Genomic DNA, 12,743 nt, shown 5'->3' on the forward strand with positions numbered 1-12,743 from the left:
GTGGTGGTGGTTGGCTGGCAAAGGGAGTCTTCCGTCCCCAGAAAGGACCCAGACCCACCTTCTAGAACCGGAGGCCTGAGCACTCCAGGAATGCTGACCTCCACCAAGGCCCCATAGGCTCCACAGCTCTCTGCTGACCTTTTTCGGGCCCCTGTGACATCCTGAGCCTATCCTTCCAGCAAGCTCTAGCTCTTGCCCAGGATTCTCACATATATTGGTTTTGTTTTCTCTACCTGTCCATCAGATGTCTTAATCCAGAAATAATTTCATGGAGCTTATGAAAGATGAAATAAGATAACAAATAAAAAATTGGGCCAAAGAGAAAATGAGGGCAGGAAGGCGAGGTCAGGAAGGCGGGTGGCATTCAAAATGCCTGCTGTGCTGGTCAGAGGCGCCCATGGAGTGGCAATTTTGTCTTCCAGACTGCCAGCTCCTACAGCTCAAGGGTGGTCATGTTCTCTGGGAATAGGGAACCCTGTGGACATGGCTTTAGGGACCCACAAACACCACACGCCGAGGAATCCTCCAATGTGCCACCAAAATGACTGGTACTTCTGAGAGGGAAATTTCAGACAAAAAAATCCGACACTCATATGAGGTTTCTGTGTCACTGCACCAGAGCCAGGCCGGAGGAGGAAGAAAACAGCATGTGACAGTCTCAAAAGTATTTCCTCAAACACAACAGATTGGGGGCTAAGAGTATGATCGACTTAATTACTGGGATGTGAGATCAGGGTGAAGGGCAGGATAAGGAGAGGTCCTGCACTTGCCCTTCCGATCTTAACAAAGAGAGCTCTGGGCTGCGAGGCACAGGTGGGAGTTCTGGAACCTGTTCCCGGCCTCTAGCCGCAAGGCTTTGGGAAGTGGTTTCACTCTCTGGGCCTCAGTTTACTCACTGGTAACATGAGGAGATTATACCGAAAGGGCTACAGCTTTCCCTGAGCCCTACCATTGCCTGAGGCCATGTCCTTCTGGTCCCGGAGTCCAGGAGGCCTCCCTTGAGGAGCCCCGAAACCGACGTATGGGTGCTATGGGTCTACCTTATCTGTTTTATCCCCTCCTTACCCACTCTACTTACAACCCAACCACCTGAGCCCCAGAGTTGGAATAGTGGTCTTTGTACGGAATAATAACCACCCACGAGGGTCTCTACACGTCGACATGTTTGCAAGGGGGACATGTAAACTGGGGCTCAGAGAGGTTAGGTGACTTGCCCAAGGCCATCGAGCCAGTCACAGGCAAAGCGAGGACTAAGCCTGGTTTGCTGGACTCTAAAGCCCGTGTAATTTTCATCCTGTGGCACTGCAGTTAGCTTTAGCAGGCTGGAGGGTATGCAGTTTATAACCCTCTCTCCCTGGTCGGGCTGTAGCGACCCGTTCTGGACACTCTTCACGTGAAGACCAATGCTAGTCATCAGCAGGGAACCTATCCAGGCTCCTTCCCTGGGGAGGTAAGGGAACGGGTGAGGGTTTCCTCTGGGATCTCACAGCTGCTTGCCCACAGAAGCAGCGAGGTGGGGGGCTCGGGCTTTGAAGGGTGCCAGGAGCAGCATTTCGGCTTCAGGAGCTGATTGGGGAAGAGCTCTGACTTGTCTGTGCTGCCTGAGTGTGGGTGTGGGGCTGGGCTCTAGGACGGAAGCTGGTCCCAGATCCATAGCACCCATTCGCAGGTGGACGAAAGGAGAGAAGGCAGCAGAGAGGCTGGGAGAAGCCCTGACTTGGAGCTCCCCAGAATGACTCCGTGGGGAGGGCGGGGGTGAGCCAGCCTTCCTCAGGAATAGTTCCTCTCCAAGGTGACCTTACCTGAGCCCTTGGCCAGGGAGGAGGAGCTGGGCTGAGCACAGCAGAGGTGATGCTGCCAGGGACAGATCCCTGCCCCTCCTCCTGCATCTGTGACCCGGGCTCTAGAGGCCAAGGCCAGGAGTAGGATGAGGAAAGAGAGGCTCCTGGGGAGCAAAACTTCAGGAGGCCCTCGCTCTCAAGGCTATGCCAGGGCAGGGTTGGCAGCTGTGTGATGCTGGCAGCGACAGCTTCCTTAAATTTTGTCCCTTAGACTCCTCACTGGCTGCTGGTTGATGAAGGACGGGAATGGCAAGGCTGAGCGGCCTGCTTGCATTCTGCCCAACTCACCTTTGCTCTCGACCCTGGCACGGACCACAGCCTGGCTGGTACTTACCTCAAGGAAAGCAGCAGTTCTTATAAGCCCCGTGGTTCTCTCAAATGCCCTTCAGCATTAATAGGGTAGTATCTGATCCCAGAACATGCAGGAGGGAAGAACGGGCCTTCCCTGTGACACTCCCCTCACCCCCAGGCATGAACCTCCTTCTCCCTTCCCCTCGTAGGCTGGGGGCTGGTACCACGTGGCCTCTGGGCCTCTTAAGTGGCCAGAAAGTGAGGCACCAGAGTGTGCTGGAGGAGTTCATGCAGAACTGGCCATGGGCCTGCCCTCTGGTGTCTAGGGGTCCCTATGCCGTGGTGGGACCTGCTTCCCTCCACATGGCTCCCTGGGCCCGCAAACCTAAGCCCACCTACCGACGTGCCTACCTCGTGCCATCCTCCCTGGTGCAAGAGAAAAACAAAGATTCAATTACCGGTACCTTTTCTTTCAGCCTCCGCCGTAGCCTGTCTTTGGAAGACTGGAGCAGGGTAATTTTGGGCCGCTCCCCCATGCGTTCGGGGGTACTACTGTCTTTACGCTTTGTCTCGGCCTCTGGGACCCCTGGCTGCTGTGTGGGCGGCCGCTCGGAAGCCACTGGGGCCGGGCCGTCCGGGCTGCGGGGGGACTCGAGGACGCTGTGCCCGGCGTCCCCCAGGGCGTTCTCGAGTTTAGGGCTCTCCATGGTCACGGTCTCTTTGGCATTGCGGTGGGTGCCTGCCTCCCCCTTGTCACCAGGTGGGTGCTTCATGTTGCTGTGGTGCCAGCGCCGGTTCTGGCTGTAGCCGTGATGGGTGGGCCTCCCCGAGGGGTGGGGTGCTGAGCCCCCCTGGTAGGATTTCTGGTGGTCCCTGTTGTGTTTGGCACTGCCCGGCTGGTGGTCACTGTGCTGTTGGGGCTTGTTCCCTCCTGGAGGTCTCTGCTGCCGTCTGCGAACCAGAGGGGAAGGACAGAGAGAGTCACTGGGTGGGCTGCTCAGGGTCCCTGCACCCAAACACTAGAAGAAGAATTCATTGAGTCGTTCATTTATTCATTCATTCCGCACCTTTACTGAGTGTGCTGTGTGCCAGGCTCTGTGATAGGGCCTGGGGATACAGCAGAGAAAGACAGACAGGTCCCTGTGATTATAGAGGATTTAAGTCAATCTTTGATTTAAAATAAGTATTTTATTTCCTTATTGTAATACGCATTAATACGTGTTGGAGAACAAAATTACAACAATACAATATAGTATGCAGTGAACCTTCCTGACGCTGTCCCCAGCCACCCACTATATTCTCTTGAAGAAACTTACCATTTTATGAATCTCCTGAACGTATTTTATGCATGTTCCAGCAATGATAAATACACAGACCTGTATCCGATAACAACTATCTTGTTAATGGCTTTTTTTTTTTTTTTTACCATAATGGCTCTTATATCGTGTTAAACTTTTTTTTTCTGATACATTGACATTTCATCTCCAATCCTATTAACGAAATGTGCTATAAGAAATTGTTATGGGCTGAATTGGGTCCTCCTCCCTGCCCGCCACCAATTCATGTGCTGAAGCCCCAAACCCCCAGTACCTCAGAAAGTGACTGACTGTATTTGGAGACAGGGCCTTTCCAAAGGTGACTAAGTTAAAATGAGGCTGTTAGGGTGGGGTCCAATTAATATGACTGGTGTCTTTATAAGAGGAGATTAGGACACAGACAAGGCCATGCACAGAAGAAAGACCACGTGAAGACACAGCAAGAAGGCCGCCATCTATCTGCAAGGCCAGGGGAAAGGCCTCAGGAGAAGCCAACCTGCTGACACCTTGATCTTGGACTTCTAGCCCCTCGGAACTTTGAGAAGATAAATTTCTGTTGTTAAGCCACCCAGTCTTGTGGCATAGTGTTACGGCGACCCAAGCCGACTAATATAGAAGTGATATCTAACGTGATGGTTTTAGGCAAAGACAGGCTCACCGATTTACCTGACACAACACTGTCTAATTAGTGGATATCATATAGAACAAGTCTGAGATGTGTGCCATGGGACAAACCAAATATTTTGATCTGTAGACTGAAAGCAAGAGAGTTGGGGGCCAGGGGGCATGTTGAGAAGCCTTCAGTCTTGTGCACAAGGACCGCTTCTATCACTGGAAGCTCTGTGTTCCGTCTCTATTTCCCCCTCACGGTGTTTTCTGTGCCATAACTTTATTTGAAGTACAATTGGAAAACAGGATAACCATGAGCCCCTCTGAAGTTGTATAAAGTCAGTGAAGAAAGTTTGCAGAAAGAAGACCACCTTCTAAATATGAGGCCCTCGCCGTCCTGTGAGCCATCTCTTCGGGGGTACAACAGATTCACCTTGCGGTACAGTTTACAAACAAATTGTATTTGTTTTTTTCAAATTATTATTACTTACATAAACTCAACTTCAGTGTTCACTCTATAATTTTGTATCTGTGAAAATGTGGGAGTGTCTTGGATTGGAGTTACATGTATCATTGCCCCATTAAAATTAACACAAACAATTTTTTCATTTAAAAGCTTTTTCGAAGTGGCTGGGTTTTTAGGGGGAATTATAGTTGTTACCTGAGAGACAGGCGGACAGCACTCTTTGTTTCCAGACAAGTGGTAACTTATAACACATGGTATATAAGAAATAGGAACTAGTATGTCTCTGGAGAGAAATTTGACAATTTCTTACGAGAGCCACTAAAACATGCAAACCACTGGTCCTTGCGCTTCCACTTGCAACAATCTACAAAGGGAATAATCAAATGCACAGGGATGGTAGGCACAAGGATGTTCATCACAGCGGTGCTAACAACAGTGAAAAACTGAATGTGGAGCGATTAAGAAATGGTGAAGGAATTCGCTCTAGCAGATGGAAGAAAGCACATGTTGTAATATGTGCCACGCAGTGCCATTTTTTTAAGGCACGGTATGTATATGCACAGAAAAATTTGGAAGGCTACATACAAAATGTTAACAGTGATTATCTTCAGGGGATGGGTTCAGGATTTTTCTTTTCTTTTTCATTTGTGTTTTCTAAGTGAACATGAATTAAATTTTCTAAACTTTTCATTGTGAGATAATTATAGATTCAGATGCAGTTCTAAGAAATAATACAGAGAGATCTGTTGTATCTTTTACCCAGCTTCCCCGTATGGTAGCATCTTGTAAAACTATAGTTCGAGATCATACAACCAGGATTTTGACAAATCGAGACACAGAATTTCCATCACCACGAAAATCCTTCATATTGCCCTTTCATAGGCACATCTAACTTTCTCTCACCACCTCCTGCTCAGACCCCGGGGACAACTAATTTAGTCTCCATTTCTACAATTTTCTCACCTTGAGAATGTTATATAAATGGGATCATACAGTATGTAACTCAGTGGGATTGGCTTCTTTCACTCAGCATAATTCCTTGAGATTCATCTAGATGGTTGTGTGTATCAACAGTCCATCCCTTTTCACGGCTGACTAGCATTCCATAGTGTGGATAGATCAGTGAGTTTAACCACTGACCTGCTGAAGGAAATCGGGTTGTTTCCGGTTATTGGGATCATGCATAAAGCTGCTAGGAAAACCTGTGTACAGGCTTTTGTGTGGACAGTTTTCTTTTTGCTGAGATAAATGCCTGGGGGCACCATTCCTGGGGTAGCTTCATATTTAGTCTTCTTACGAAACTGCTGGACTGTTTTCCATGGAGGCTGGACCATTTTACTTTCCCATCAGCGAGGCATGAGACGTTTCCAGCCATTATTTCTTCGGGTACCTTTTCCGCCCCACCTCTTTTCTCCTCATCTTTCTGGACTCTGAGGACGCATATGTTAAATTTGCTGTTATGACCCCCCCAGGCCTGAGAAGCTCAGTTCATTCCTCTTCAGTCTGTTTTCTCTCTGTGGCTCAGATCGGATCATCTCTATTGTTCCATCTTCCAGGACCCTGGTTCTTCCTTTTGTCTCCTTCATTCTGCTGCTGCGCCCGTCCATTAAGTTGTTAATTTAACTATCTTTGTTATAACTTCTGTTTCTTTGCCGAGAACTATTTTTCATTTGTTTTGAGTGTGTTCCTAATCGCTTTTTAAAGCATTTTTATGCTGGCTGCTTTAAAATCTTAGATAATCCTAACATTTTTGTCATGTCAATAGTGGCATCTATTGTTTTTTTCCATTCAATTGAGACCTTTCTGGGTTTTGACAAAAGATTTTTCAGTTGAAACCTGGACATCTTGGGTATTATATTACGAGACTCTGGGCTTAATCAAACTTTCTGTTTTAGTTGGTTTCCTCTGACCTTGCTCCAGAAGTAGAAAGGACAGCACCGCCTCCTTGCTGCCAGGTGGGGAGTAGAGGTCAAGTTCCCCACTGGGTCTTCTCTGATACCCCAAGGTGGGGTTCCCCTTACTGCTGGGCAGGGATGGGAGTTCTGGCTCCCCACACTACCACGTCCCTGGCTGGGAGGGGTAGGGGTGCCATGCCCCATGTGGCCTCCACTGAGGGAGGGAGGGGTGCTCACTGCCCCACAGGGATGAGTCCCATCTCCCCTCCCCTCTTGGTGTCTCTGACACCACCCTGGTGGGGGCTTTTGGTGCCTTGTCACACGCTGGCGAGAAGGGTAGAATCTGAGCCCCTCAGCTGGCCTTTGCTGGCAGGGGTGCAGCCAGTATTTTCTGGGGCATTTGCTTAGAGTAGAACAGTTATTGCCTAAGAGTTTTCTGTCCTCCAGAACTGCCCCTTTTGTGGTCCTTCAGCTAGAGAGGGCAGGTATTTTGGGGGTCTGCCTGTGCCTATTGGCATTTTGGGTTGTCAGCTTCTTTAGCTGCAACTCTGGGATCAAGAAGGCCAAGAAGAAAACTCAAGCGTGTTGCCACCGTGTCATTCCTCAGGTGCCAAGGTCCCCAACCAGTCTGCCTTCTCTCCGCCTTTTAGAGTCCTCTTATGTTTGCTTTCACATACAATGTCCAGGGTTTTTAGTTGTCTGTATTTATTTTAATAATTTAAGAGCCATTTTAGAAACACCTATAGCAGCCTGGTGTGCTGATCTGAGTCCTGCTGACTGGGCGTGAGGCTGGGGGTACGTTTCATCCTTGTCTGGGTTCGGTCCCATTGAGTTCTGAAATACACTCCTGGTACAAGAGCCCTACTGCCCCCTGATACATGGTGGAAGAGGCAGCCCTCCATCCAAACAGCCCCCTGCCACACTGGCATGCCTAAGATACCCAGCTCCATTTCCCAATAGTCTCCTAAACACAGGGATCGTCAATGGTCCTAATGCTGTAAATTCTGGAGGATGGTCCCTTTGTGGGGATCACCAGCACGGGCGTCCGGGGAAGAGTTGGGCCCCATCAAGAAAGTGAGTCATTACATCAGGTTCTTTCCAGGGATAGCCAACCGGCCACAGAAGACATTCCATGGCCCACCAACTCCCCAGGGTGCCGTGTGCCTGTGACTTTTGTGAATTCTCCCTACTTTTATTTTTCAATTACTTTCCACTAATTGGCCCTTTCTCCTTCCATTCTCTTTGTTCTATGAGTGTGAGTAATTTTTAAGCCCAGAGAAGAACGGTGGAAATTCCCTGGCAGATAATGCTCAATTCTTACAACTTCTGTCATCCTTATTTAGAATTTTTGTGGTGCCTGCAGTTACGGCCCGAGGAACGCCCCGGAGGATGGCTGACTGAGTCCTTCCCAGCATTCATCTTGAAACTGTCTGGCTTCTAACTTACTATATCAGGGATTTCCCTCTCTCTGCTCAAATTCTCCTCCCTCCCCCCAAAATAAACAAACAAACAAAACTTCTCTCCACCTAGGGGAGGAAGGAGGTCATTTCTATATAGCTGGTGGTCAAAAGAGCTCAGGAAGAATTCGGCTGGGCCTTGCAGAGCGTTTGCTGTTCCTTCCTGGAAATTCTGAGGGGGGCTTGAATTCCATATCCTCCTAGTTCAAAAGACCTTGGAGCTGGCCAGCCCCATCAATACAGCAATGACCAAGAACGCCCAGGTTGCTGGGTGGTAGTGGGTCTTCTCAGACTCACTCTGCCTGGGCGATAGCTCCTTGGCACACGTGGAGTGATGTCTGCATGTGAGAGGTGAGGCCTGGGAGTCTGCCCTCAGGGGGCCCCTTGTAACTAGGAAGGCAAGACTAATGGAGTCAAAAGGAGGTGGGCTGATATGAGACTGGACGGCAAGATTGGCTGGGTGGCCTGTAGGAGGGCAGGGAAAAGCCGATGCCATGGAAGCACAGGGCATGGAGCCTCTCTGTCTTTCTTTTCCCTTTTCCTTCTTGATCAAGGCCCTGCTTTGTTCTTTGGCCCATGATTGCTGGGACTGGTCTCTGTGTGCAGGCCAGTCAAGACTCTTCTTCCTATTTTACAGATAAGCCAACTGAGGCTCAGTGGGGTGAAGTCCCTCACCAGAAGGCCTTACGGAGGCTCTCAGGAGTGTGCTCAGCCTGTTAGCTAGTCTACCTCCTGCCTCTCTCCCATTCGTCCTCAGATCCAACCCCCTCAAGAGAGAAAGGCTGAATTACCACTGAGACCTACTGTGGTAACGGCCACATGAGGCTCACATCCTCAACCTGGGAAAGAGCTGTGAGGGCCCTAACCACTGGAATAGAATTGGGGCTGGGCCTTGGTCTCCCAAAATGGAGACCTAGGCTTCCCTGCTCTGGCCATTCACAAATATTTGTCGGCGGTCACTGGCTGAGCTGGCCCAAGCCAGCCCTTCTCCCTTCTGTGTTTCCTGGCCCTGGGTTTCATCAATACCCAACTCCAGGGTCCAGCTGGCCGCTCACCATGAAACCTGTGGGTTTAGGTTTGGCTGGGCTGGGGATAAGTCACTTTTGCTCACATTTACCAGGCAAGGAAACACATTCGGTCTCAGATACATGGATATGCAGATCCAGGTTTTAGAGACATACTAGACATGCAGTTTTGCAGCCCTGTAAGCAAAAAAGGGGGGAGGAAATCCACCTCCCTGACTGCTTATTATGCTCTAATCTCTCTGGGGAAGTTTTCTCTGGTGGCAGTGGTGGGGAGGAATGGCTTAGGAGATAAGATTAATATTCCATTTGTGCTACTGGCAACACCTGCTGTTAGGGAAATAATGCCTTTTTTGTGTGTGTGTGTGAGATTGGAAATTGTCAGTATGCTGTTTCCATCACTCATTTAGTTTATTCTTTCTTCTTTGGGTTCTGAAATCAGATGTCTTGTTTCACTCTAAGGCTGCTCTCTTTTATTAAAAAAAAAAAGAAAAAAAGTTCTCGGAACACCACAGCTGCATTTTGGGAGGTGGGTGTATAGGGAGAATAACTTCAGATTTTGTTTTAAAAGATGATTTTAACAGCAGTCCAAATGCAGACAAACGTCTCTCTGTTCATTTTTTATTTCATAATTGTTCCCAACTAGATATTCTGAGGGCCACTGACTTATTATGGTTCTCTCAATGTCGGACACTTTACCACATAATTTGTAGGTCTGCTTAAAAATTTCTGAAAGCAAAATTCCTAGGGCGAGTGGTTTTAAAACTATGTATGGGCTCATATTTCTTGCCTTCAGGAAAAGTGATGACTGCTTATTCTGGAGCTTAGGCGCCTCCATTCCTGCCCACCTACACACGCCCTGCATGGGGTCCCACCTTCGCTGCTCCAGCCGCTGGGACAAAGCACGAGCTGAGGCGGGCCTAGAGGCTCAGGTGCAGGGGGGCTGCTAAGCTTAGGGTTGGCATGTCAGGCCCGGAAATAAAGCCTGCCATACACGCCCACCCCAGTCTGCAGAATGACTGCAAAGCTTAATGAGGAAAAGCACAGGGGAGACTTATTCCCCTCTTCAGGGACTCGACAGAGGGGGATATGATTTTGGCTTAATAAGGGGACAAGGGTCATAGCGGCCTGTGTTAACTGAGCACCTACTATGTACTCAGGACTGAATTAGATGATGGAAACCCACTGAGTCTGTTCTGCAGGATACTCCTTGTCAGGTCAGTCTGTGAGACTGCAACCAGCTCAGAGCCTGGCTCGGCCACTCATAGTTGTGTGGCTCTGGATGATTTTCCTTCTCTGTGTCTCTGTTCCCCGCTAAGTCGGCGCCCCGCCAGGGTGGCTGTGAGGGTTATGTGCGTGACAGCATGACAGTTTTATGGATGAGAAAACAAAGGTTCCAGGAGGTCGCTTCGATCCTCTTGGGTTGCCACGCTAGTTAGCACCGAGCCTGTACTGGACTCCGATCTGTGTTTCTGCTCTGAAGGCGCCGCCTAAAATACTCTATGGCTGGATGTGACAATTATTTATTTGAGGTCTCGGGGCTCTCTGGAGAACCGGGCCATCACTACAAAGCTTACATAACCGAATCACCCTGTAATTGCCAGGGCCATCACCAACATCGTGGCACCGTACTAGCTGGCTCTCTGAGTGCCAAGCCCACTCCTGCCACTGGGGTCTCCTGACGGTTCTGACGGTTCCATGAGGAGCGTGCCTGTGTGCTTCAGGAACTCCCGCTGCCCCGGACGTTCAGCCAAGTCTGAGACGCTCCCACCCCGACAGATTATGGGACTCTCCTCTTGCTCAGAGTTGGGCCGGAAGTAATTCAAGACAGAAGTAATTCAAGGCAAAAGTTCATGCAAGAAGCTTGGTCTCTCACTGCATGGTTGAAAGTTTTAGAAACCAAATGTTTACCTGGCCAGAGGGATGCTCTGGAATGGAAATGAGTGGGTCTGACTGGTACCTCTGTGCCCTGAAGGCAGAGAAAAGACTCTTCTCAACAACTACAGAATGAATGAACCAATGAATGATGAGAGGAAAGGCTGGTCCGTTTATTGCTTCATTATTTAAACATGTTCTGAGATTCTGCTCTGCCTGGAGGTTAATCAGGCGGCAATGGGCTTGCCCAAGGCAACATCACTCCTGGAACACTCCAGGGGAGCTGGGAATGGGGGGTGACAAAAGCTGTTCAGCTGTCCCTAACGAGTCTCTCAACACCTCTCCGAATCCCCTCTGGGCTTTAAGGCCCAGATCTGCCCAGGAGCCTCCCCAGCCCTCAGGAAGCCCCGCCGTCTCTCCAGACTCCTAGTGTGATTATGGTCTGACTTCCCTAGTCTCTGCCATCAGTAGGCCTTGTGTGTTCCTCCTATATGCCCTTAAAAGCATCCCCTTCCGTCAGAGGGGGCAGAACCTTCTCTAAATCTCCCTCGGGGTCTGGCATGGGGGCTGGACATTCATTCATGCTTCAAGTGAGCCCCACAATGTGCCAGGCCCCGAGGAAACAGCACTGTGCCCCTATGGTGCTTAGGCTCCAATTGGAGAGACAGACACTAATCAAGTAATTACAAAAACATGTATCTGGATACTACCAGGGACAAGAGTCATGAAAAAAAGGAAGCAGAGAGCATCACAGGGGCATCCTCGAGGCAGGATCACCTACTTAATTTGTGGGACCCAGTGCAAAATGAAAGGTGGGCCTCTTCTTCAAACACTATTAAGAATTTCAGAAGTCACACCTGAGCAAACCAAGCATGGCCCTTATGAACATGGATCCCCGTGTCACTGTGCACAGTGTACACCCATGAAGCCAGCCTTGGCCAGAGGGCTGTCCTGAGGAATGGGACTGGACCCAAGATCACAAGGAATAAAAACATATATGAAGCACTAAGTATGTGCCAGTCACGGCTTTCATTCAGCCCTAAGAGGGAGGGGCTGTTGTTAACCCCAATTTACAGAGAGGTCTGTGAGGCAGAGAAAGGTAAGTCTTTGCCTGAGGCCACACAGCTTGCAAGAGGCAGAGCTTGGGTTTGAATTTAGGTAGTCTGGCCTTAGCACGCGTGTCCTCCTCCACCACGTTCTCCCGCTGCACGATTCTGAGGCCCGTTCCGGGGTCCTGAAGGCCCAGGGCAGCCTGCACACCACTGCTGAGCCACGGAAGCCCAAACCCAGAGAACTCCGGGCCTTGGCCAAAGCCAGTGGGAAGGGGCTGTGGGCTGGCAGGGTGGGCTAGATTTGCAGAAACAAAGGTCAAAGACTGAGCCAAGGCCACTGGGAACAAGGAAGCTGAGGCCCGTGGGAGGGGAGGGCTGGGAGGCTCTGGACGGGAGCTCTGCCTCAGGGTTTGGAAATCCGGCCTTCCAGCCTTGGCTCCACTGCGTCTGGGGAAAACCACAGAAGCCACGTGTGGCCCTCGGGTTTCCATCTGTGCTGGGAACAATCCTTTCCCCACCACAGCCTGCTAGCTCCTGTGGCTGGGGCCTGTGGGGCAGGGCTGGGGGTGGGGACGAGTTGTCGGTGGCCCTCTGGCTTCGCTGCTATACCCAGGGGGAAGGAAGGAGGAGCTGCAGGCTTTTGCCACCTTCCTCCATCTTGGGGCAGCACAGAGGCCATGGAGGAATGGCTTTTTGGGGGGTATTAGATGGGGCTCTGAGTCTCGCTCACCTGCCAAGGCATTTCTGAAGCCCTCCTCCAAACCCCACTGACAATCCGGGGCTCTCGGCCTGTCTTGCCCAGCACCAATTTGCTGGGTGGCTTTGGCCAATCACCTGACAACTCACGTGTCCGTAGTCATGCTTGCAGAATGGGAATACTAAGTCCCCACTCAAGGAGTTCCTTTAGGTGGGTTCACGC

At 50.2% G+C, this 12,743-nt stretch overlaps 1 protein-coding gene across 7 annotated transcripts in view; it reads right to left on the minus strand.

Annotated features, from left to right (window-relative positions):
• Positions 1–12,743, minus strand: part of CTIF (cap binding complex dependent translation initiation factor) — a 249,010-nt gene that overhangs the window by 82,560 nt on the left and 153,707 nt on the right. For 5 of the 7 annotated variants that reach the window (XM_006919916.3, XM_015595789.2, XM_015595787.2 and 2 more), the window contains one exon: positions 2,591–3,083. In XM_006919916.3, the coding sequence (XP_006919978.1) occupies positions 2,591–3,083 (493 nt within the window). The remainder of the gene's footprint in view (positions 1–2,590; positions 3,084–12,743) is intronic. The other 2 variants (XM_006919919.3, XM_006919917.3) reach the window with 1 other exon arrangement.

The sequence above is a fragment of the Pteropus alecto genome, unplaced genomic scaffold (genome assembly GCF_000325575.1).
Source record: "Pteropus alecto unplaced genomic scaffold, ASM32557v1 scaffold146, whole genome shotgun sequence".
NCBI classification, from domain to species: Eukaryota; Metazoa; Chordata; class Mammalia; order Chiroptera; family Pteropodidae; genus Pteropus; species Pteropus alecto.